The sequence below is a fragment of the Cinclus cinclus genome, chromosome 26, assembly GCF_963662255.1.
Source record: "Cinclus cinclus chromosome 26, bCinCin1.1, whole genome shotgun sequence".
NCBI classification, from domain to species: Eukaryota; Metazoa; Chordata; class Aves; order Passeriformes; family Cinclidae; genus Cinclus; species Cinclus cinclus.
Window position 1 is genome coordinate 6,369,882 of NC_085071.1, and position 25,999 is coordinate 6,395,880.

Consider the following 25,999-nt stretch of genomic DNA (forward strand, 5'->3'; position numbering starts at 1 on the left):
GAGCCGTGGTAGTGCAATTGCAGCGCTCTGTGCTGAGGGTGACCACCTGCCAGCGGGGAGCTGAGGACAGTGGCAAGGCTGGGACGTGTGGCTGAGGCACAGGGGCCAGCAGGGCAGCTCTGGGGGCTCGATTTTCTCGTGTTTATGGGAGAAATGGGAAAAGGAAAGGCGTGGTTACTGGTGGCACTGGGGCTGTGCTCCGGGCTCTGCAGGGCAGTGGGTAGTGCAGTTATGGATCCCCAGGAATCTGCCTGTGCCCCCCCAGCCCTGCCAGCACGAGGAATCCTGAATCCAGCCCCAATTCCAGCAGAGGGCACAGGTGGCCTGCAGGAGGTGACAAACCCTGTGCTGTGCATCGGAGCCAAGCCCCTGAGCCGGCCTTGGAGGAGCCCAAAGCCCCCTCCAGCCTCCTCCCACCGTGGCCCTGTGTGGTCGCAATCTCTTTGGTGTCAGCTCTGAGAGTGTGAGGTGCTTGTTCCTGCAAATGCCACCTGATGCCACCTCCACCAGTGGCACCTTGAGTGCCCCCTCTTTGGCTTATTCCTCTACAGCGAGGTCCCTGTGCTCAGGGTCACCTGGGGGGAAGGACAGGAGGGTGAGGGGATGGAAAAGGCTGCATGGCATCAATTCACAACATTCCCACCACCAGGAGTGGGAACTGCTTCTTTCTGCAGATCTCAGAGCTTTCAGGGTGAATTGACACGTGTGAGTCAAAGTGAGAGATTGTGATAATCCTCTCTGGGTGAGAGCACGGGAAAGGACCAGAACACAACTATGATGCTTTGCCACCAGCCGTGAGTGCTGCCACTCGGAGGGGACGGAAGGAACACCTGGAGAACGGTGGCAAGGCCGTGCCAAAGGCTCCTGAGCTCCTTGGAAGTGCATCTCAAACGCCTCAGACTGTCCTGAACGCTGCCTTCACTTCAGCCACCATCACTGAGGTTTGCTAAGGGGAGCAAAGAGCTGAACGGTGAGGTCAGGACAAGAGAGCAAACAAACAAACAAAACAAAACATCTCCATAAAAAGTACATCTCGTGTGTAAACATGGAGGGGAGGGGTCAGCCAGGCCCGGGGTCAGCCACGTTACTGATTGAGAAATGACGACAGTGACAGCAAAATGAACAATACAACTTCTGTCGTCAACAAATAATAACAATAATCACATCACAGCTCTTGTTCACGTGGCTGACTGAGCCCCAGTGCCCCTGGCTGTGCTGCAAACCCCACTGCTCTTTGGTGCTCAGGGACCCTTCACCAGCGGGGAGGGAAGGACAGGAGATAATGGGGTTTTTTTCTTTTTTTTCTTCCTTTTTTTTTTTTAAATTCAGTCCTCCTACACTGGCAGAGACATGGCTTGGATGATTCCCTGGTGTTTTCTCTTCTCTGAACCGTTTTGCAGAGGAAGGGTGAGATTCTCCTCTCTTCTGAATGCTTTGTGTGGGGAAGAGGTGCGAGTGAGACGAACGAGAAGTGTTCCACAAGTACCAAACATCTGATTCCACACGTCCTTGGGGTTTTTTTTTTTTCCCTATGTACAATCCACATACCTAAAACATACAGAAGGAACCACATCAAGCGACACATTCAAGCCTCGTGGGCATTCACCTTGAAATGCAACGAAGGTCTCGGTCCATCTTCGCTTGATTTTTGCATGCAGAGAATCCTTTGCTTTGGGTTTGGAAGACTTTGGTTTACCTTTTCCCTTGGCATCACTTTGGTGGCTCCCAAAAGGAGTTAAAGACATCTCTGCCCAGCTGAGTTCCTCCTCAGTAGGGTCTCCAGACAGACTCATCCATCCTGCCCGTGGTGCTCATGGCCGTGGGGGAATTGCTGTGGCTGCCGTCCGCGTCCACGCCGTCGCTCTGCGCGCCCAGGCCGGGGTTCATCAGGTTGTTCCCCGCCGAGGCGCTCGTGCAGGACGAGAGCATGCGGGTGGGCGAGCGCTCGCCCCCGGCCACCATGGAGAACTGGTAGGAGCCCGAGGACGTCCCGTAGTACAAATGGTAGGGAGAAGGGTTGGCCTGGAAGGGCCCGCTCTGGTTCTGCGTGGAGCTGGGGTAGGGGGGAGGCAGGTAGGTGTGGTGGAAGCGGGTGGTGGTGGGCATGCTGGTCATGCTGATGCCCCCGATGCCCGTGGCAGAGGGCGCGGCCGTGTAGGGGAAGGCGGCGGACATGGCTCCGGGGTAATGCATCCGCGGGTCCGAGAAACGCGTCTCGGTCAGCGCCGGCAGCGCCGGGAAGGAGCGCTCGAACTGCCGCGGGTCCGAGAAGGGGCTCAGCTCTGACGTGCCTGGAGGAGAGGGGGTGGTTAGAGCGTTCCCCAGGAATTAGAAGGGAAAGCACCTCTTGAAAAGAGCTGAGGGACTTAAATAAAAACCCCTAAACTCCTTTTGTTTAAGTTGCTCCCATTTCCTGTCCTAAAATTTGTTGTTTCCTTTCCAAGAAGGGTCATGGCTAAGCTGACTTCTCTTAGGGGTCTATTCATCTCGGGCAGATTAAAGCAGCGCACCCCATAAACACAGAAAAAAGATGTTTAGCCATGACATCAGCTGTGTAGTAAATAAACGGAGGCAGGCCCCAGACGGCCGGGCCTGGGATCATCCATCCCTGCTGTATACACACACACACACACACACACACACACAGAGACAGGCAGGAAAAGCTGGAGCCCAGACCAGCCTGCTAAGCCTTCTTGTGGGTGGCCTGTTCGTGCTGATACCATCAGGGGATGGAGCTGATAAACACACAGCTGAAAACTCCCAAGCCAGGAGCCGCAGTATCCTTCTGCTTCAGTTCTCTGTGTATTTTTCTCCTTCCAAGAGAATAAGGAGAGTGAGAAATTCAGGCTCTGTGCTGGGGGAAGGGAGGCTTGGGGCAGTGTGGTGGGGATGGTCCCCAGCTCTGATGGATAATGGAGCCCCCCCCCACGCCTTTTCCTGGAGGGTCTAAGCCCAAATGGGGTCACAGCTAGCTTGGAACTGGAAAGGGACCTTGTCTTTGGATCCCGTCCTCCTGCAGGAAGCCCAGCTTAGAGGTGGGAATCCACAGCAGAAGCCCCTTGGAGGAGCTGGGGGCATTCCCGTGGCTCTCTCAGCTGTTCCAAGGCTGAGACAGAGCCCAGGAACCTCTGGCCTTGGTGCATCAAAGCAGAGAGAAACGAGGTCTGCTCTCCGAGGAGAGAAGTGGAACCTCTGCCCTTCAGACCTCCTCTATTTTCCTCTTGTTAAAACCAGGGCCTTTCTCCTTTGCTGGTGGGATGCCATCCAGCCTCAAAAGTGACTTTTTTTTGGTCACATCATCTGGATTTTGTATCCCTCAGAGCAAGAGACTGTGAGGTGAGTATGTTAAACAGGCCTGTCGGTTTTGGAGAGGCAAACACACATCCCGAGGATTGTGTGGCTGCTCTGCACGCACATGGATGTGCCTTTTAGATCTCTTTATTCCAATGAAGCGTTTTTAACTTCTCAGGGCTGGCATTCCAGGCCCTGAAGCATTTCCCCAGGAGAAAACACTTGAATCAATCCCTTCCAGCTACCTAGTGACACGGGCACGCTCCGGAGGAGCAGGTATGGAGGGGATTCTGATCCCAGGTGAGTGTTTCAGCCGTGGAAGGAGAAGGAGAGGATCCTCCCTCCCTTCCTCCCTCCCCTGCAGCCTTTTTGCGGGCGCCCAGCAGCGCCTGCCTTCCCACGCAGGCTCCATGGAGGGGAAAGGCGGGGGAGCACCTGGTTTGTGAACGTGGCTGTGGCTTTGGGGCCGAGATAAGAGAGGAGCAGCTCAAAGCTGTCCCGAACCACGCTGCTCTGCACACACCCCGTGGAAGAGGCTGTTCCGTGCTGGGATGGCTGGAAAAAGGTGGGGGAAAAAAAATAAATCCCAAGCTGATTTCAGAGCCCAGCAGGACACACAGGGATCCATCCCAAAGCACTGGGAGCTGAGGTTTGGAGACCAGCTTTGCAAGGAGAAGCCTGACCACAGCCCAGCAGCATCACAGTTTGAGATTAGGACAATTGTTCAAACCTGCTCAAAACTAAAAACTCAAAAAAGCACCGGGAGCTAGCACCTGTGACCCACTGGGGCCTGGGCCGTGGCATTTCCCAGCGCCGAAAGAACTAATAACAAACTGAATAACCCAGACTGCAACCCACAAAAAAAACCAAACCTATTCTAAATTTTTCATCTCTTCAGAACAGCAAAAGGTTCTGTTGCTTAGAATTGTTCATTTTTGTGCTAAAAGGTGCTTTGCCTGTTAAATAAACAGGGTTTTTTTCCCCCCCACTTCTCTCCAAGAAGATATTTTCCCAAACCAGTTAAGGAAAGAACTGCTTAAATCTGTTTCCTAAAGGAACCCCGTTCAAAAATTTTCTCCCAAATTTAGCCTAAACCAGAACAACTCAGCACTGAGAAGAAGCAGCCTCCAAGCCCCCCAAAGCACCCGGACTGCTGCTCGCTGCTCCAGAGCTCACACCGCGCTCCTTCATTACTTTTCACAGCTCCATAAATAATATTCCATAAAATGCAAATCGAAATCCAACCCGAGCGCTCAGGGCACATTTCCCTTTTCCTCTACAACGCATTCAAAGAGTATTTTTTTTTTTTTTTTTTTAGAGGCTACGTTTTGTTGGTCTGAACTTGCGCCGTTTGGCAGTGGGTCCCTGCTATTAATTTAGAGTGTGTAAGAGTTAATTACGGGTTCTGTGTGTGTGACGGGCAAGGCACAGCGAGGCTGTGGGGTCCGGAGACACTCGGGTGGGCACAGAGCGAGCTCTGCCAGCCTCTGAACCCCTGCAGGGCTGGGATCTGCCAGTTCGGACCCTTCAAAAAAGCGAAATCCCCAGCTCGAACCCCTCAGATGGAATCCACGCCCAGCACAGCCGTGAGGAGTGGCCACGACCAGCTCGCTGTCACTCCCTCCAGCCTTGGGCTAGAGAATAAAGCTCCAGCTTTCCCTGACCAGTCTTGAGGCTACAAATAAGCTCCCAAAATAACAAAAAAAAAAAAAAAAAAAAAAAAAAAAAAAAAACCAAAACAAAACAACGCGGTGGGCCCGGCCTGCGCAGGGCCCGCCTGAGGGGGCCGCGGGCCCGCAGCCAGCAGGAGGCGCCCGAAGGAGGAGGGAAGGAGGAGGGAAGGAGGAGGGAAGGAGGAGGGAAGGAGGAGGGAAGGAGGGGGGAAGGAGGAGGGAAGGAGGAGGGAAGGAGGAGGGAAGGAGGAGGGAAAGAGGGGGGAAGGAGGGGGGAAGGAGGAGGGAAGGAGGAGGGAAGGAGGAGGGAAGGAGGAGGGAAGGAGGCGGCCGCCAGAGGGGGCCGGGGCCTCGCCATCGCCTCAGGGCCGGCCCCTCAGGGCTGCCGCTGTGTCCTGCTCACCTCCGAGCTCCCTTCTGTCCTGTGTCCTTCATTTTAGGGCTTCCCTCTATCCTGTATCCTTCACCTCAGGGCAGCTCCTCCATCCTGGGCCTCGCCTCAGGGCTTTCCTCTATCCCGTGTCCTTCACCTCAGGGCAGCCCCTCCATCCTGGGCCTCGCCTCAGGGCTTTCCTCTATCCCGTGTCCTTCACCTCAGGGCAGCCCCTCCATCCCGTCTCCTTCACTTCACAACCATCTCGCCCAGCTCAGCACGCTCACCTCAGCATCCCCTTCATCCCATCTCCATCACCTCGGGGTTTCCCCTCCATCTTGGTCCTCACCTCAAGGTTTCCTCTCCATCCCATCTCCTTCACTTCACAGCTGCCCCTCCATCCTGGCTGCCTCAAATCAGAGACACACAGCCCCAGCCCCTGCCCTGCATCCAAGGAAATCTCCACCGAAACAACCCCAGCGAGATCCAAATAAAACATGGCCATTAATGCCCTCCATAACCACCCAACTCAGCAGCAAGGAACCCCTGTCACAGCCGGGATCAAACAGCAACACGGAGCAAGCAGCTGCTGAGCAAAGCCAGGGAACAAGGAGTGGATGAAGCTTCACCCTCAGACCCCACATTCCCTTTGGAATCACAGCTGAAAATGGGCTTAAAAACCCCATTTTGCCATCCCCTTCCCCGGCACATCTCACACACATCTGCTCCGTGGTGCTGCCTCCAAGGATTTACTACAGTTTTCCCTCGCTTACTCGCCGTCCAGCCCCCGTTTGCTTCTTTGGACCCTGGCAATCTGAGCTTGAGTACTTCAGTTGTCCAGTTGCCAATCAAAATATTTGAAGGAAATGTTTATTTTCTTCTCGAAATCACACCAGCTGCTGCACTAACTGAATAAGCCCATTTAGCTGTAAGAATTTAACCATTGTAAGAGTGAATTGAGTCCCCCAACTACTCCAAAATCTGACCCAATCTATCAGCGGAAATGTCAATGTTTTGGATGGGAGTTTGGGGAAGTGTGGAATGTGTATTAAATAAAAGCCATGTAAAGGTCAAAGCCCTGATTAGTAATGCCACTGTCTCCTCCTTAGGGCTGAGCTGCCCTGGGGACCCGCGGAGGCCGGGACACACCCCATGATTTAATTGTGCAGCTGCAATTTGCACCTTTTGAGGACCCCCAAGTCCTCCCCCAACACGTGGGGCCGGATAGAAATATGCTTTGAAAGCTGCTCAGCCCCTTTCCAGTTAAAACAACAGCACTGCAGTGACACAGCAGCTCTCTCTCCACCTCGGAGACAATACAGGTCTTTCCTTGGGTGGGTGGCCAGGAGATAAATGCAAAGAGATGCCCCTGATGGGAGCCAAACCTCGGCTGGGTCATAGTGGTAAGGGCCGGTCATGAGGTGGGGAGGGCTGGTTCGTGAGGTTGCCAACCACAGAGGTTTCTCTGGGTGTGTTCAGCCACCTCCCTTCAGACCACGTTGGGTTTGGGAGCTGCCTTGGATGGAGTGGAACTGGTCCCTGCACCCTGGTGAGGTCAGGGCTGGTGGATCTGCTCTGAGGTCCCTGGAAGCCCTCGAGGAGATGAGGCAATGGACCCTGCGGATGGTTTAAGGGATTGATGTGCATCCATCCCAGAGGAGCAGTGGGTACTGCCACTACCTCCTGAACCAGGAGCACATCTGCTCTGCCTGGAGGGAAGAAAGGACAGCAAAAGCAACCTCAGGACCTCTTCAGTGCTGCAATGGTACCCAGACAACCAGCTCACCCCGGGCACGTGGCAGAGAACAGCACCGGGGCCTGGTGTACAGCAGGATCATCATTATCAGATTGTCTGGGGCCAGGCAGCGACGTGTGGAACCTGAGCAGCTCCTCAGCACCCCAGATACCACCTGGTCCCCACCTCAGAGATGTGGGGAGCACGCAGTGGCTGATGAACCCAGTCAGCAATAAACCTGAGCTTGCATGGATGTTACACAATAAATAACTCACAGAATGTGAGACACACAGAGAATAAGGGGAATTTAAAAGGAACTTGATAGTGTGGCACTCTCCAAGTGTATAGAATATAAAATATCTTCAGCCTGACCACAGATCACTGTTCTAATTCTACGCATATGTGTGTCTTGCAAAATCGTCATGATAAATTTACCCCAGGGGAAAAAGCCCTCCTTTCCTGTCTTACTGCACAATGACTGACGATACTGTAAACACTAATGATACTTCGTGCTTCTGTATATAACACACCAGCACGTGTGTGACGAGTGGGGACAGACATTCCCGCTCTGGATATACCTCTGGCTGTTCTTTCTCTGCTCATTTCTGTGACTCTTGGACCTCCAAGCCATCTTTGAGCATTTTTCTGATCTCTGCCCTTTTCTGCTTCCTTCCCCTGATGGCAATAACTCCATGTGGGAGCACGAAGATGGCCAGGAGAAGGAGAGAATCTCCATGGGAAGGTGCACGAGGTGCCTCTGATCTGTGAAGGCCCAGCTCATCTCTAGAGAAGGCACCGCTCTCCTCCCCACCCACAGGTGCAGGCACGCTCTCACGCCTCTGTCACATATGTGAACAAGTTCATTTGTTTCCAAGTCAGAGCCAACTAAAAAAGAAAACGGCCCTTTCCTCTCAGCCCACGTAAAATAGAGCAAAATATATTTTGGGGGAGGAGAGGGGGTGTTGAAAAAAAAAAAAAAGGAGGGTGTGAACAGCATCCGTTGTTACACGCCCATGGAGCACTGCTCTGTATCTGATAGAACCAGCTCACAAACTGGGTGCACGGACTTCCTCTGCAAAGTCTGACAAAAAAATGCAAACCCCAAACCAAAACACAGCACCACACAGGTCCTTATCACAGCATCGCCAGGCACCACCTCGACACTGCCAAGCACGTTCGTTTGCTGCTCAGTTTTGTGATTCTCCCCGGACAGCGTGTGCTGCCGTGCACACACACACGTGGCCCCAGACCCACCCCGCCGAGCAGCACAAACCCAGCCCCTGCGTTCTCTCCCATCTCAAATACACCGGGCAGCAGCAGAGCAGGCAAATTCCCCGGTGTTCCCAGCTCGCTGAACCATGCACCGCATCTCAACCTCCTCTGCAAACCCTTCCAGGTCCACTGGGATGCTCCAATTCTCTGTCCCATCCTTCTGGGGTCCTAATTCCAGTGTGGATTTATGCAGAACAAGTTCAACCCCATGTCCAGCGTCCTCCAGAGCTTACATCAGCTCCTCTGCCTCGCCGAGCTCACCCCCTCGATGTATTTACACAGAGCAATCGGCTCCGCTCCCCGCCTGCCCTTTGCTAGACTAAACAAGCCCAGCTCTCCCAGCTTCCTGCGCAGCCTGGCTCATCCCAGAGCCCTCTGCCCGCATCCCCCTGCCCGGCACATCCCGCCGCTAATGAATAACGGTGCTAATTGGGTGGGCTGAGCGGGGATCGCAGGCGCTCCCCTCCGCCCTGCCTGAGCCTCGCTCTTTACCTGTTATTCAAAGGGTATTAAAACAAATTAACAAGCCCTGACTACATAAAAGGAAGCTGCTGGATTTACAACCCAGCCTGCAGCTAGACCACCTTGCCTGCCGAGCAGGTTTGGGCCAGGCCACGTCTGCCAAGGGAATCCCACTGTGGAGGGGTGATGGAACGGGGGGCTCCAGCGGCACCCGGGCTGGGGGCTGCCCACCCCGCACGGCGGATCCCAGCACACTGGAAAATCCCGTGCTAAAGCAGGATGGCACCCCTGGGGTAAATTCCAGGAGACTCCTTGCTGTTCTGTAGGGATGCAGCCCCCCGAGCTGTGGCAGGGGGATGGCCACACGTCCACAAACACAGCGGTCACGGGTGCCTGGACTCTGTCCTGGGGTAAGCTCCTGGCCAGCACTGCTCTGTGGTTCACCTGTGACTGTTCCATGCCAAATTCACTGGAGGGACATCACAAATGTAAAGGAGAGGAGCAGAAAAGCGGTTTAAAGATAGACACAGGAGCCTGAAAGCAGGCAGGAAACCCATCTCGAGCATGTTCCTTCCTTTGAGGCTGAAGCTGAATCCCACAATATGTTTTCTTCCCACTAATGCTTGCCTAGCTTCCTTTGGAAACAATTTAGTCTCTGCCCGTGGTAGAATGTTTTTATCCATTAAGAAACGGATATTTTAAAGAAACCATAAGTCAATCTGGACAGGGATTAGGAAGCAGCAATTGCTGGGCCCATAATTCAGGACTTAACCTCAGAGCAGCCACGTTGCATTTTGGAAACAATAGGGGCACTTGCTGCCTATGCCAAGAGACTTCTTAAAAGTAATGTAATACTTTAAAAATGTACATTTAAAAAGAAAAAGAGAGGGAAAGACTTTATTTTAAAGGCATACGATGAAGCATTCTGCTGACAACAAAAAACTTGCGCTGACCTGAAGTAATGGATAGGGAATGAAGCTGAGCAAATTCCAGATCAGGTGATCTGAAGCTCTTCACCAGTGAACGCAGAGTCTCCCAAAAACCATTCAGCAGGCACTAGGGCTAGGAGAGGCTTGAAAAAGGATCTGACATTTACTGTCCTCCCTGTGAAATCGAGGGAGTTTGGCTTCTCTGGAGTGAAAACAAGAGTGTGCAGGGAGGCGCGAAGTGCATCAATCAAAACAGCTCGCTCTGGTACCAAGGAGATCCCATCTAAAATTTCTTTGCAATTGTCCTGGTGAGCACAAGGCCCCTCCATGCTGCTGGACAAGGCACACAATTTCTTTTGAGTGGTTGAAGATGTTTCCACCACAGAACTCGAATGTGGGCGGTCCCGCTCTGCTGCGCTGGGAACAAAACTATTCAGCCTGAGCCACTGCTGAAATGTGGGCAAGAGAGGACCCAGAAATTTGGGGGTTGCTCTGTCTGTCACCAGCTCACTTCCCCCTGAGCCAGGGGGTCCTGAGAAGCAGCTGAAGGCAGACAGCAGAAGTCCCTTTAACATCTTGCCTCACTTCTGAGTGCTACTTGATTTTTTTTAAGCTGAAAGGCAAAACTCGATTGAAGCAGGCACACAAGGCCTTGGCTTTGTGTGCCCCGTAATAAGGAACCATTTCAAGCCATCCTAATGACAGCTCGCTGTCTCACTGTGGGGATGGCAGAGCTGGGATTGCAAACACTCAGATTTTCCAGACCTCTCTGGAGGAGCATTGGGCCAAATCCTCAACAGAGGCTCTGCTCGGTTGAAGCCAGGGAAGCAGAGCTGGATGGTGATGGGGGTCTGCCTGCCTGACCTGCCCAGCACCGAGCCAGATTCTCATCACAGCCCCCGGGGTGAACCCACAGTTACCCTGTTTACCCCCAGAGCAGCACAAGTGGGAACGAGATCTGGTGTGTGCAGGGCTGCCAGTGTCCATCCCGTCTGGGGACAGGCATGGGAAGGGATCAAGTCTCTGCTCATCTGAGTGGGGCAAGGCAAGACCAGAGCCACTGCAATACCCAGACACTGGAGAGAGCAGGATCCCACCCGCTCGGCCTCGGAGCCGTGCTCTCTCTTCCCGTGTTTCCTGGCATGCCCTTCAGAAACCATCGGCTTTCTCTTACCAGGAGGCTTTTGGTTTGAGACCATTTAACCTCAGGATGATCATTTTACATGGGAGCTATTTATAACCTCCAGGGGCTGCTTTACTGAAAGCTTCTGCGAGTGGCTGAGGGCCAGACCCTTCTCCCACTCCCAGCGCTGTCCTTGCTGTGATCTCCACCACGGCCATGGCTTTCCCTCCTCAGGAGGAGAGATTGGACTGGGCCAGAGCAAACACGTCTCCCAAGAGCCCCAGTTCTCCCAAAGACAAACACTGTCTCCTGCCTGCCTAAAAACCCGAACTCCACGTGCCGTGTTCAGGGATTTGAGGTGCTGGGATTCCCCTGCAGTGGCCGAGGCTGTTCCTGAGCATCCCAGCTCCCAGCCTGCTTTTGCCAGGAGCAGATGAGGAACTTTGTGCAAATTCCTTTGTCAGCAAAACAGGGAGGCCGAGCACACCCAGCACGCGAGCAGAGGGGAGCTGAGCACTGGTGGAGGGAAAAACCTCCCCGTCCCCCTCTTAAATCCCTGCACAGGGATGCTAAAAACACTAACCTTGGGAAGCACCCCATGAAAGATAACGGGGGCTGGATGAACCCCAGCCTGCCCCATCACCCCTCCCTGCTGGTATCTTGTTCTGCTTCCCACTAATCGGCCTCTCCTGCGTGCTACCCAAGAACGTGCCAAGCTGTGAGAATTACAGGCCTGTTAACTCCTGTGTTATTCTTGGCACGGCGTGGGCTCCACTTGCTCGGGTAAAAATTATGATCTTTGTGAATAAGCCATGTGTGTGCGAGAGAAAGAAGGGTTTTTAAAATGATGATTATGATTGGTCATAGCCAGAGCTGTGTCAAAAGGACAGGGCTGAGATGAAAATTACTGAGCTGGTCCTGCTCTGAGTTACTCTGGTAGGAGCCCACAGTGATTTTAAGATGGTTCCTCCAACTTGGGAACGAGGCAGCCAAGAGCAGAGCGTGCACAAACCGCTTTTTGCAGCATTCCTGGGACTTCGGATTCACTCCACAGGAATGATTTCAGAGGCTAATTCTGTGTGTCTCCACTCCTGCTGTCACTTGACATTTGGGAATTTGGCAGGGGTGGTAGCTTGTGGCCAGCTCCATTTTTTTTCTAGTTGAATTTGTGTCATCACCTGATTCTTCGCTCCAAACGACGTTCTCTGGGTTTCTGGCACTGCAGGGGGCTGTGCTAATTTAAAATACAAATCTTTCTTCTTCCCCCAAGAATCTCTATGATGCGGCCAATGGGACAAGCCTAGAAAACTCTTTCTGTTGCTTTTTTAAAAAACCCAAATAATAATCCTACACAAAACACCCGTGTTCTTCTCATAAACCCTGCTAATACCAATGAAAATTCCAAGAGTGGAGATTTGCATTTCAATGAGAAATAAATTAAATTTTCTCTGTAATTTTGGGTTGGGAGGAGCGGCGCAGCTTTTACATTTCGGGTAACATTTTCAAACATGTTTTTACACCCAAAACCCCCCTTTGCCAATGACGCCGAAGCTTTCAAACAACTGTATCCCTCCTGAAAACTCAGCACGAGGGTTTGGGGAGCTTTTTTTATGAAATTTTCCCAGAAGGGCCACTTCTCTATCAAAATTCCAAATACAGACACCTTAAACGCTATTCCTTGAAGGCTTGTTAGTATTTCTGCTGCTTTCTGAAGGAAAAGGAGCAGTGAGACTAAAAATACATGGAAAAGCAGCACAGAAAAGGACAGAACCATCTCTTAATTCATGCTGGCGAAATCTCCCAGTGCAGAAGGATGGAAGCAGCACAGCAGCTGAGATATTTTTATATCTTTTGCTTAGTTTGGGACTGAAATCCCGGGATTAGCAGCCTGATCTCTCTCAGGTAACTCCAGTGGCAATTCCTGCCCCTGTCCTGGCAGCAAGCTGCGGATTCCTGGGGAACGCCCAGGGACTCGGGCGCTCTTTGCCGCTGGCAGATGTGGGAAGAGCAAAGCTCTGTGTGTGCGTGTGTGCCCGTGCAGGTGTGCATCCGTGTGGGGAATTATGCTGGAGCTGGGCGAGGGATCACCACACTTGGCACCCACACAATGATAAGAAACAGTTGGGATTAGCATGTAAAGCACGGAGCAGCCTCCCCGGCTGCTGCTCCTGCCTTCATGTCAGGGGAGCTGCTGCCTTCAAAAGCTGCTGCTCTCACCTCCCTCACACTCCTGCTGCTCAGTTGTCCCTCAAAACCCAGACCTAATGGTGCAAAAAGTGACTTAATGGGTGCGAAAGAAAAGGTCAAGAAATCCACGCAAACCCCTCCCTGGCTCCTTAACCAGAGGACAGCTGGGCTCCAACTCTAAAATCCCATCCAGAGGGTTGCTCCCACTCGGCCATGCCAGGAGCGTGAGGCTTCGGGGGGTGACACTGGGACACCCAGGAGGTTACCTTGGATTGGAGTTTGAGCCTGGGAGCCGAAGTGGCTCGGGGTGCTGAGGGATCCACGGGGGTTGGGAGTTGTCGGGGTGACTCTCATGGACTGGCGCAGCCGTTCCAGCTCTCCGTAGCGGTCGGTGAAGGGTTTGGCTTGGTCTTCCAGCTTTTGTCTGTGCCCTGGAACATGATAAAAGAGTCTGGTATCTGATCAGCTCCCCTTTGGCTGCAGCAGCCTGGTTACACAGGGAGCCAGCACAGCTCTGTCTCTGTGGTTTGCTGTTCCTCGCACATAATGGATAATGGGTGCCGGCCCCGGCAGAGAGCAGCTCCTGGGGCAGATGGACACGCAGTGACCCCCGGGGGAGGCTCCAGATCATCCAGAAAGTCTCCAGGAGCTGGGTCAGGATGCCCACCCCCCCGAGTGACGAGCCCCCACCAGCCTTCACTGACTATAAACACAGAGGGGAGACATGTGCAAGGCAGGAGAAACCATGTCCTGGCAAAGCGGGGACTGGGGAGCCACCAAACATTGAATTTTAAGAAATTTCTACAGCTTTTGCTCATCGCATGAAGAACAAACTCGTTTAACTCCATCCCCTTCCCAGCTGTGCCCACCCAGCTCGGTCAGAGCCAAGTGGGGCTGGAGGCGGCGCAGGAGGGATGGGATCAGCCCTCGCTGGTGCCACACCTTGGCCACCTCACTTTGCTTCTCTCTGTTCCTCTTTCCTCCCCATAAAACGGGCAGACTAATCACCCACCTCCCCCAGGCAGGGCAGCAGCTAATGAGCCTTCATAAAGCACTCCCAGCTCCTTAGGTAGCAGCTGCTGGCACAGGGCAATAATTATTAAATGTATGCTAATTGTCCCGAGGCGAGAGGCGCATGAAACGCACTTGATACATAACTTTCCCATTTTACTGTATTAATCATCGCCAAACGGCTTCCCTCTCTCTGGACCGGATTCCAGTCCCAGTTCCACCCGCACAAAGCTGGAGGGGCTCCAGAGGCTCGGTTTTCCATCAGTGCGGGGTTCAGACCTTGGCTTCTCCTTGCTCCTGCCCTGCCGCAGCCGCACTGCCCCAGACAACACCCGCAGCTCCCTGCACCTGCCACGCAGGGACCTTGCCCAGGTGGCACCGCCTCATCCCGGCACCATCCCAGCGCTCGGGGGCACGGGAGATGTGCGGGCACGCCGGCAGAGAGGCTGGGAAGAAACCCTTCTGCAGCACTTCAGAGAGCTGGGCTTATCAGATCCTGCAGCCCGACATCCACCGAGCCAAGCTCAGCTCTCGGTGGCTTTTAAAGAAGAAAAGGAAAGCAAAGCCGCGCGTTTAAAAGGCGATAAACGCAGGCAGCTCTCGGCAGCGCTCCCCCTGCCCTCCCCCTCACATCTGCACAGCTCTGTGAGCGCCGTGACAGTTTTAGCGAAGTCACAGAAAAGTCCTCACACTTCCCCCTCTTTAAATCCGACTTCTGCTATCTCCCGATCTCCCCCTTGCCGGGCTGCGTGGCTGGGATGGGAGGGAAGCACATCGGCTCCAGAGGGGAACTCACGCTGCCCGCAGAACTCCAGGGGTGTCCCACCAGCAAACCCCTCCCAGCCACGGATTCTGAGGGGCTTTGACCCCTGTCTGCTCTCTGCACATCCAGGCAAGCCCCACCATCCCCTCCAAGCCCTATAATCCCCAGACTTCCAGGGACGTGAGAGTCCAAAGTGAGGGAAAATGTGCTGGAACCAGAGAAGAAAACGTGGGGAGGACGAACGCAGCAGAAAGCAAAAACCCGGTAGTATTTTGAAAATGCATTTTCCCTGCTGTGTGAAGCAAACCAAGGAAACCTCAAAGCAAGACCGTAAACGATCTGTTCTCATCTCTGTGTGTCCCCAGACCTCAGGCACCTCCACATTATCCAGGGCCTTTGGAGCTGTGAGCAGCATCTGTCACACAGGGAAAAGTGTGTGCACTGAGGTGCCTTGCTTTAGCCCACATTTTATTATTTCACTCTACATTTAGGCCCAGAAGAAGAAAAACAGGGTTATATTTCACCTTTGCCCAGTTTTTTTTTTTTTTTTGGGCAGAGCTTTGCAGGAAAGCCAAAAGGACTTCAAAGACCAAGCTGCTCAGAAATCTAATGAAAATTAAATTCCCTTCCTCTATCTCAGCACAAACCCTATCCTGTGGTGGTATCTGGCATGTGACGGGGAAAATCCTGAAAAAATATATCAAGTGATCTCTATGCTGATAGTGTTTTTAAAGATTATTCAGCCATGCAGCCCCACCAAGGGCTTCATGTGGCCGTGTCATGCTGCACTGTGGTTGCTCTGGTGCCCGCACTGTCTGAATGTGGGTACAGCCCTGTGGGCTTTGCCAGCCTGGAGCAAAAACCCTCCTGAAGGGGCTGGTTTGTGGGGAGACCCAGCAATTATCAGCAAAACCCCCTGCGAACTCCTGAAACTACCCTGCTGAAAAGAAAACTGAAAACTTGATGCAAATGTAAGTCAAGGCAAACGCAGGGGTGGTGGGGTCAGGGCTCTTCCCAGCTCTCCCACACCCTCTCCAGTCTGTGTCCCACCACGTCCCCATGTGTGGGATCTGTCAGCCCCAAACCCGGTGAGACAAAGCAGAGAATGAGTTAAAAACCAACTTGGGCTGACAGCCCTCTTTAGCTCAGGCTGTCTCCCCAGGACTTCCTGCCGCTTGTCACTTAGGGCTGGGGACGTCAGACTTTGTCACGCAAGAGAGAATCGCTGTTAATGGGTTTCTTTCATCAGAACAACCTGAACTTTTTAATTTCTGCAGCGGTTGGCTTCATTAAAAGCCCTTCCCCATCTGCCCGCAGCTGTCACGGAGAGGAAACCAGTGAACAATAGCTCATACCTTAGAGAACAGGAAGGTGGTTTCTACCTTCACCCAAGCACTGACTCAAAGCCTCCCGAAGCCAGTGGGAGGAATTTTCACTCAACTTCAAACAGCCCCAGCCCTCATCCCAAGAAATCTGTCTGAGGAGCCTTAATCACCCCAACCTGTGGATTTTGGGGCGCAAAAGGCACTGCTGGGGTTGGAGATTCTGCACTGCATTTCCAGCTGGGCCAGCACCAGCTTGCAGGTCAGTATTTATGGAAACAGCAGAGCCCAGCAGGATCAAATGGTGGCAGCTCCTGACCTTGGGCACTCCTTGTCAGCAGAGCCGGGGTTTTAACGCTGGATCGGGTTTCGGAATCAGTTAACTCCAGTATTGAACATGACGTGATGTAAACATTGACAGATCACCTACGATCCTGATGTAATAACAAGATCTGTATCAGCATATCAAACAAACGATCCCATTGAACACTTCCCAGCTGGAAGAGCCGACGTGAATTTGACACTTTAGGCCAGTAATAAGAAGCATACTGGAAGTTTTGGGTGTTTCCTTGGAATGCAGACAGCGAAACAGTGTGTGCCACACGAGCTCAGACCCTCAGAGCTATGATTTAAAGACATGCTTTCTGCATTAAAATATTTCAAAGACCAAAGAGAGCCTGCTCTTCCTTCTAGGAGTGTGCAACCTGATGTGGCTTCCCAAGCCGGGGCTGGGATGGGGCTTCCAGGCTGTGGAGGGGGAGTTCCAAAAAGGAGCTGATTTCCTCAGATTACTGAGATGCAGAATGTAAAGTCGATCAGAGGCAGAAAGGGGCTCCAGGAACTTCATGGATGGAGTGACACCGAAATCTCAGAGCTGATTTGATTCAAAGCAACAGTCTCAGGGGTGAATGGGAACTCCAGTTCCCTGATTTCTCTGCAGATGGAGTTAGATGAGAGCTGAGGAGCTGCACAGCCTCCCCCCAGCCCTGCTGGGCTCAGAGCTGGGTGTCAGCTCACCCCCAGCCCCTGTGCTGCAGGCAGAGCAGATGTTGGGAAGTGGCTGGGCCCTCCCCGGGAGCCTGGCTGCGGAATGCTGGCAGCAAGCTGGAGCGGAGGAAACGCAGAGGGACATTCATGAGCACTCACACACACACACACACACACTGCAGATCATTGCCTCAGCTCCAGACAGGAGGGGACAAGAGCCAGGGGAGGGTGGCATGGGCTGGCACAGCAGCCTGAGCCACCCTCACCACCCTCAGCCCCCTGGCACTCCGCCATCCTCCCACCGAGGCTCTGCCCAAATACTCCCAGCCTAACTGCAGGGCTGAGCCGAGCTCACCAGGACCAGTCCCTGCACACAAAGCCATGGCTCAGTCTCTACACGTCAAGGAGAAGGGACCACAAGAAAGGAATCAGCAGTGGATAAAACTCAATGTGCAAAACACCTTTCAAATCCCTCCCGTAGCCCTCGAAATAGGTACTTCAGAGAGCCACGCCAGTCCTCTGCAGAGGCTGGAATTTTTTCCCAGTCTGAGTCTGGGTTAGACTATCAAGTCCCAGCATGTGCTCCAGAAAGAAGCCACATGTGAAACTCCCGTGTTATGGGAACAGCAGGGCTGTCCCTCGCAGCAGATGCTGGGCTGGTTTCATCTCTGCTCACCTCTAACACAAGGCAGGAACATCACTCAGAACATTCCCTGGAATGCCACCTCCAGCTCTAGACCCGCCATGGGAAATGCCCAGCCAAGAAGAATTCACTGGAGCCCCACTGCCAGGGAGGGAGGGAGGGGAGGCCAGTGCAGAGCTGGGAGCTGGAAGGGACTCAAACGTGACGCAGGATGACGGAGATGCCCTCCGAGCCCCAACCCCGCCGCTAAAATCAGAGCCCAGAAGTTCACAGGAGGGAGCAGGAGGGAAATGTTGCGAGGCACCGTCCCTTGTGCTGCTGAACAAAGTCAGGCACAGATAACTCATTATTCACATGTTTGAAGTTGGCCTGCTTACGCCATTTGGAAGGAGAATCAGTCACGGCCGGGCTTTGCTTTGGTTTCCTCTGGTTTTCGTGAGACACTGCTGCTACTGTCTTTCTGCAGCTCGGGGAGAAAGGGGAGTGTGGCGCAATGCTCGCATGTCCTGGCACAGCGTTCACACCAACAACCAAAGGAAAATAATATTTAAAGGGGTGGGGGAGAGAATTAGGAAGGAGGAAAAAAAAAAGAAGAAGAAGAAGAAAAAAAAAAAGGCTGCTAATTTATAAAGCTTTTTTAGCTGGTGGTGGTCTGAGATGAATTGGCTGCCTCTAAAAGGATGAAAATAAATATCCCTCTTTTTGAAGGAAATAGGCTGGCTCCGGGCCAGCTGGCAGGAAGCACAGAGATATGTTGCATTTACAGTAGGTTTTTTAGTGTCTGAAGCTCCAGCAGTGGCAGAGATGTTCGTTCTGGGCAGGATGGGATTGATTAGGAGGCTTTGGGAGCCCCTGATCTCCTCTCACTCCTGGGCTAGTGCTGAGACCTCGCCTCTCTCCCTGCCCACCCTGTGCCCACCCTGGCAAGCCTCTGATAAACCCTGTTGGGGCCTTTGATTCTGCTGGGAGACCCCAAAACTGAGCCCTCTGGAAGGAAAACAAAGCAGGGCATTAATTTGAACAGAAATCCAGAGAAGTGCTTCCAAAAGCTCCGGGGATATGGGAGCTGTGGCCCATTCTCAAATCAAAGGGGACATCACACCCAAATTTCCACGCAACTGAGGCTCAGATGCCTGAAGGACACAAAATCCCTCTTGCCAGGGTTTCAAGAGTCTTTCTGGATTTGCAAAAATATTCGAAGCCCTTCAGACCACAGGGAAAGCTGAGGGTATTCTCAGCAATGGCTAAAATTCATCAGGTTCAAGCATTCAGCCCACTTGTGCCTTGCTGAAAATCCCCACCAGCGCTTTCCTACCTTTTCCCATCTGTAAGAACTCTGAAAATCTGCCCCTGAGGCCGCAGAGAGAACAGGGTGGGGGTTAAAAGTTGTGATTTACAGATGTGAAAGCTGCAGCCCGGGTGTCAGGTGGGTGCACATCTGCGGGAAATCAGGCAGCTTTCAGAACAGGGTGCAAAAACCACCAGCCTGATGGCCTCTCTGCACTCACTCCCCACTCCGGGAGGCCAAAATTCACTCGTGGGCTGTGATCTGGTTCTCATGGAATCAGGCAGACTCACTGATGCCAAGATTTCTGAGCTGGGTGCTGGGAGGAAGCAGACAGATCTCTCAAGGACACCCAGGTGGTGTTGCCTCAGCCCCAGCTGAGATCAGATTTTCAGATTCCATAGACCCATGGAGAGATGCCAGTCCCAGTGAGTTCCTGCTGCTATCTAACAACTTGGACTGGGACCTACCAGTAGAGCTGGTTTCTCCCAGTTCACAACCTGTTCCATTAGGGCAAGCACATCAAATTCCTTGGGGTGACACTGGTTGAGGACGCTGTGCCCAGGCTGGGGAGGACCAGCTGCTGGGCTCAGCCCCGTGCAAGGAATGTGCCGTGGTTCAGCTGATGGAGCTGAGATGTCCCTGGTGCTGTGGGGAGGGAGCAGTAATTTGCCAGCCTGGCCTGTGCTCTCAGGAAGAAACCCAGGTTTTCCCAGGGTTTGAGGGTGCTGAGCACTTGGGCAGAGCTGGAGCTGAGCCCTGGCATTTGAAAATTGATCCCCTCCATGGCAGGACTGAGCTGCAAGATCCATCTCCAGAGCCTGGCTGGTGTTATCCTGCTGGATAATCACAGCTCCTGCCGAGCTTTGAACTGGAAGGAGGAGCCCCAGAGCGATGGCACCTGCACAGCACCCTCATCCTCATCCTCATCCTCATCCTCATCCTCATCCTCATCCTCATCCTCATCCTCCCTGCAACCCTGCTCCCCAAAGCCAAGGGAGCAAAGCTGACCACGGGGAAAGGGGTTCCCTTCTCCCACATCTGGTTTGGGGTGGGGAACCTCCCAGCACAGAGGCTCCCATCCCACTGCCACCATCCCTGGATGCTGGGGAGGGCACCAGGGGCACTCCCTGCTCTTTGTGCTCCTCCTCTTCCTCCCCTCTCTGCCCCGCTCCCTCTGCAGCGTGCACAGACACTGGAAAGAGCACGAGAAAATAATGCAAACTCATGTCTGAGCCTCTTCCGCTGCAGGAGAGGATTGATCTGTGCCTGGCTGCAGGACAGGTGAGTGCGCTCCGGCAGCGGAACAGAAGGGTCTTAGGAACTCAATTTCATTTCACTCTGAGTCAAATCCTCTTCCTCCCTCCGCCACATCATTAAAGTGATTGGTTGCACTGATAAACCCTTTTGGGAGGGAGAAACAAGATGTGTCCTGCCTGACATCAGATGTGATCTTGTGGTTTTGGTTAGTAGCGCTTGTCTTCCCTGAAATGAAACTTGCCTTTTAGCCCTGGCTATTTTATTTTTTCCCCCTCTCACCCTTCCAGTCCATGACCCTTTGCTCTGTCCTCCCGAGCTCCTGAATGCTGCCCGAGGGAGCTGGGGCCATTCTGCATTAATAACCCTACAAATCCTCCCTGCCACCCTCCTCCCCATCCCCTGCTGACCCCAGGGCTTACAGACAGGGAAACTGAGGCACGGGGCAAAATGCTGCTCCTTTGGAAAAGAGAGAAGCTCACCCATGGCCTCACAAAAATTCCTTTTTGGTGCCACCTGTATCTCATCCCAGCTCCCTTTGGATCATGCCACTGCATCCAGCAGGAATTTCTTTTGTTGTGTGTTTAAAATGTATTTGAATTTCCTTTGCTGTGTCTTTGAAGAGCCCCTGACACAACCTGACACACAGCACCACCAACATCCTCCTGGAAAAAAACCTTCAGCGCAGCTTAAACCCCCAAACATCACTATATGACCACCAGATCCCACCAGAAAACCCTTTTGATCAGTTTAATCTCTCCCAAATACAGGATCAACGCTCATTTCTCTGCTCTATTTCCAAAGCCACCCCAGAGCCAGGTTTGCCTCTTCCACCCCAGCAAAAACCGTGCCCTGGGGTTTTCCCAAAGCTTTCAAAAGCAGGAGGTGTTGCAACCAATCCCAACAAAGATTCCTTTGTAGGACGCAAGCAAAAATAATTTCCCTGTTCTGACTCCCAGTATTGCTGCACTTAGAAAATATTGGTCGTTTTCATGTGAAATTATTCTGAAGTTGTTACGCAGCAGGCAATTGGAATAGAGAGGTGGAATTTACTGCATGTGGCAAAGAAAATAATTAGAGGAGGTCATTTACTGGAGCCCTGATCATTTCAGCTGCTCTGTCATTCCTTTTGAGGCCGGATTACAGCCTCGGGCTGCAGCACCAAAGGCTCTGGTGCTGGAGTGCTTAGAGCAGCTTTCATCCCTGCTCTGCTGTCCCCAGGGAATTCTCACACCCCAATGCAAAGGCTCCTGCAGGAACTGGGGAGCCCCAAGGTTCCCCCAAAGGCTCCTGCAGGAGCTGAAGAGCCCCAAGGTTCCCCCAAAGGCTCCTGCAGGAACTGGGGAGCCCCAAGGTTCCCCCAAAGGCTCCTGCAGGAACTGGGGAGCCCCAAGGTTCCCCCAAAGGCTCCTGCAGGTGCTGAAGAGCCCCAAGGTTCCCCCTAAGGCTCCTGCAGGAGCTGGGGAGCCCCAAGGTTCCCCCAAAGGCTCCTGCAGGAGCTGAAGAGCCCCAAGGTTCCCCCAAAGGCTCCTGCAGGAGCTGAAGAGCCCCAAGGTTCCCCCTAAGGCTCCTGCAGGAGCTGAAGAGCCCCAAGGTTCCCCCAAAGGCTCCTGCAGGAGCTGGGGAGCCCCAAGGTTCCCCCTAAGGCTCCTGCAGGAGCTGGGGAGCCCCAAGGTTCCCCCAAAGGCTCCTGCAGGAGCTGGGGAGCCCCAAGGTTCCCCCAAAGGCTCCTGAATGAACCAAAGCCCTCCCACTCCTCCAGGCAGGGCTGGATCAGGGAGAAGCAGACACCCAAGAGCTGCACAGGCTCCGTCCCACAAAAGCAGAGGCTGGAGCAGGGCTGGGATGAGCCCGATGTCTCTGAGCAGCAGCAGGCCAAGAATATCCAAGGACACCCGAGGGTGTCCCAGGGGAAGCACTCAGCAGGTCCCTCAGCAGCAGGAGCGATGCCAAAGCTCTGTGATGGGCACACGGAGCTCCCTCAAACACCCTCCTGAAACAGCCTCGGCTCAGGCAATAGGGAAGCCATAAAGGCCACTCAGGATTTCCTCCTCTTCCTCCCCAGGCGAGGGGACAGGGCTCCCAGAGTAGGAAATCAGCTTAAATACTGAATTAGAACAGATATTACAGCAATTTGACATGGACAAATCACTGTCCAGGAAGGGCTGATGTAATTTATTTATTGAAGTTATCTTGATTTTGTTGCATTTTTTTCCTCTCGTATTTTTTCCTTCTTTTTGCCATTTCCCTTTTTTTTTTTTTCCTTATTCCCAGACAATCTGGGAACTGTCTGTGTATTTATTTCTAGCTAAGGACAAGCAGGGGAATAAAACAAAAGACCTCAATAATACCCAAAACTATCACCCCACGGGAGCACTTCAGCACCGAGTCTGCTTTTAATTACAGAAAACATCTCCAGCTCAAGTTTTATGCAGCCCCACAAGGGAGCCTTTTGGCCAAGATAAAGATCTGGAATTGGACAATACTGGCACAACCCAGCCCTGTCCTGAGTCTCCACTCGAGCTTCTGAAAGGCACAAGACTCACCAATAATTTATTCTCCAAGCACTTCCCAAATCTCCGAGGATAAATGTGCAGAAAGCACAGGATCTCTGCCTCTAAATCCAAAAAATTTCCCGTAGGAATATGGGAACAGAGGAGCATTTTGCCCCTGCTCGTCTTTGGCTCCCATCCCATCTTCCTCACCACTCAGTAAATCCCAATTTCCCTGTGTCCATGGACTGGGAGAGTTTTATTTCACCACCTCCAGGTTCCTGGGGCTGCCATCCCACAGAGCATCATCCCAACCTTCCCACAGCATTCCCAAATCCTGCAGCGCTCCCCCAGCTCCCCACCTCCTCTCAGAGCTGCTTCAAACCTTAACAAAACTAAGGGAAAACCTGCTTTTATCTCCTCTGATGAGAAAACACAGCGTGGATTTACACAAATCCCCTTGGAGCACAAGTCCAGGCCACAGAATATCCCAAGGCAGGGGAGCCAAAATCCCCCCAAGGCTGGGGAGCAGCTTGGTTGGGGGGTTCCCAGCCCTGCAAAGATAATTCACTCTTCTCAAAGGTAATAGGAATGTTTCTATTTCATATTTTCCTCTTCCCCTTCACCCACCAAAAAAAAAAAAAAAAGGAGGGAAGTCCTAAGAGATGTTCTGTGCTAGAAACAGTGAGCAGAGATCAGAAATCTCACCAGAAACCATCACTGCTTTTGAAGAATCCAAAACTCAGCATGGAAATAACCAACCCTGCAATCTAATAAACATGGCACTTTGTACCTTTGGTGGAATTTAAGCCACGAAGGCAGGAAAACAGAACGCTGCTAACCAGGTACAATATTGCACTTTTCCCCTCCCTCAGTAAAACAGAGTTTCAGTTTTGCTATTTCTGGGGGGAAAAAAAAAAATAAATAAAAAAATCTCAGCCACAAGGGTTGGGTTGGCAGTGGAGGGTCACTCATTTTCCCAGCACAATCCTGTGCTTCCTTTTTCTCTCTAGCTTCTACCAGGATTAAAAGAGGGAGGGGAAAAAAATCCCTTCTAGTGGAAGGCATGGGTTGGAACAAGGTGGTTTTTAAGGTCCTTTCCAACCCTGTGATTCTTTGAAAGACCTGGCAGCACAGACTCCTCTGAACCAAGGGAAATGGGTTCAGATGCACCTTCCATCAATAAATAAAGACGTGAGAGAGGTTTTTTGCAGGGTGGTTCGCAGCCACTCTGTGGTTAAGGGAGCCGGGTGTGGGATGGGGGGGCAGGGGTGGGATCGGGGTGTGGGCACTGGGGCCGAGCTGTGGCCGGGGTGGCTCAGGGCTCTGCTCTCATCCCTTTGAGATGGAGAAAGGAGCCCCTGGGAGAGCCCTTCCTCCTCCCAGGCTCCAAACTGGGCAGCACAAACTGGGAAGAGACATCCCAGCAGCCAGGCTGGGGCAGCCAGGGCCATGGGCACCCTCCTCCCACAGCCAGCCCAGCACTGCTGTTAGCAGAGCCCAGCCCAGGCTGGATTTACACGCAGGATTTCCCCTTCCCAGTCCCACTTTCTCACGTCTTTTCTTTTTTTGTTGTTGTTGTTTTTTTTTTCTTTTTTACCTCATACTCAAGGCAAGAGTTCACAGTGCATGAGGCAAGCAGTACCGTGGGGACAGTGATGCCACAAACGCCTGCACAGGAGGGACAAAGGGGGTGCCACGTCCCAAATTCCTCATTTCTGCAAATCCCAAACTCCTCATTCCATTTCTGCACATCCCAAACCCCTCATTCCTGCAAATCCCAAACTGATTTCACTCCTGCACATCCCAAACCCCTGATTTCATTCCTGCACATCCCAAACCCCTGATTTCACTCCTGCACATCCCAAACCCCTGATTTCATTCCTGCACATCCCAAATCCCTGATTTCACTCCTGCACATCTCAAACCCCTGATTTCATTCCTGCACATCCCAAATCCCTGATTTCATCTGCACATCCCAAACCCCTGATTTCACTCCTGCACATCCCAAACCCCTGATTTCATTCCTGCACATCCCAAACCCCTGATTTCACTCCTGCACATCCCAAATCCCTGATTTCATCTGCACATCCCAAACCCCTGATTTCACTCCTGCACATCCCAAACCCCTGATTTCATCTGCACATCCCAAACCCCTGATTTCATTCCTGCACATCCCAAATCCCTGATTTCATCTGCACATCCCAAACCCCTGATTTCACTCCTGCACATCCCAAACCCCTGATTTCATCTGCACATCCCAAACCCCTGATTTCACTCCTGCACATCCCAAACCCCTGATTTCACTCCTGCACATCCCAAACCCCTGATTTCATTCCTGCACATCCCAAACCCCTGATTTCACTCCTGCACATCCCAAACCCCTGATTTCATTCCTGCACATCCCAAACCCCTGATTTCACTCCTGCACATCCCAAACCCCTGATTTCATTCCTGCACATCCCAAACCCTGATTTCACTCCTGCACATCCCAAACCCCTGATTTCATTCCTGCACATCCCAAATCCTGATTTCACTCCTGCACATCCCAAACCCTGATTTCACTCCTGCACATCCCAAACCCTTCATTTCCCAGCTCAGAGCACAGGGTCGGGCTGAGCCCTCGTGGGAGGGAAGCCCTCGTTCAGCTGATGCTCTCAGAAGTCTGAAAGCCCAAGAGCAGCAGAGGTTCCTGGAAACGCCTCGGCACGGGGGAGGTGAGAAACCTTCCCACCCGCTGGCTACGTGACAGGGGACAGCCACAACCTTGAGGGGCAAGGAGCCTTTTTTGGGCAGGGAAAAACAACCACAGAGGGAACTTGGGGTTGTGCAGGATGGGCCCAGGCAGAAAAAACTGCAGGGACAAGGTGTGAGAGGGGATGTGAAATGTTCTGGCCACAAGTCTCCGTTTCTGTCGCTTGCTGAGGTCACACCAAGCAGGGACACGACCCAAAGCACCAAATCTGTGATGCACACCCCAAAAATGAACAGGGCAGGAGGCACCAACAATCAGCACGTCCACAGTGCTGCCAGAGCAGGGGGGACATAGGGACCCCGTGGGTGACAAATCCTCCTGGTCTCCCTTTCCTCCTCAGCAAGGACAGCGGCAATGGGTTGGGAGTCAGGAAGAAAGAATTAAATCCAAAAGGGATTTAGGAAGTGGGGAGAAATTTTAGAGACTGAATGGCAGCTAT

General features: G+C 52.7%; 1 protein-coding gene across 1 annotated transcript in view; it reads right to left on the reverse strand.

Moving 5' to 3' along the window:
* Window positions 1-985: 985 nt before the first annotated feature.
* The window catches only part of RUNX3 (RUNX family transcription factor 3), a 33,992-nt gene continuing 8,978 nt past the window's right edge, over window positions 986-25,999 (reverse strand). Inside the window, exons 4-5 of the mRNA XM_062509109.1 lie at window positions 13,312-13,476; window positions 986-2,291 (exon numbers count right to left, since the gene is read on the reverse strand). Of these exons, the coding sequence (XP_062365093.1) occupies window positions 1,768-2,291; window positions 13,312-13,476 (689 nt within the window). The 3' untranslated portion in view covers window positions 986-1,767. The remainder of the gene's footprint in view (window positions 2,292-13,311; window positions 13,477-25,999) is intronic.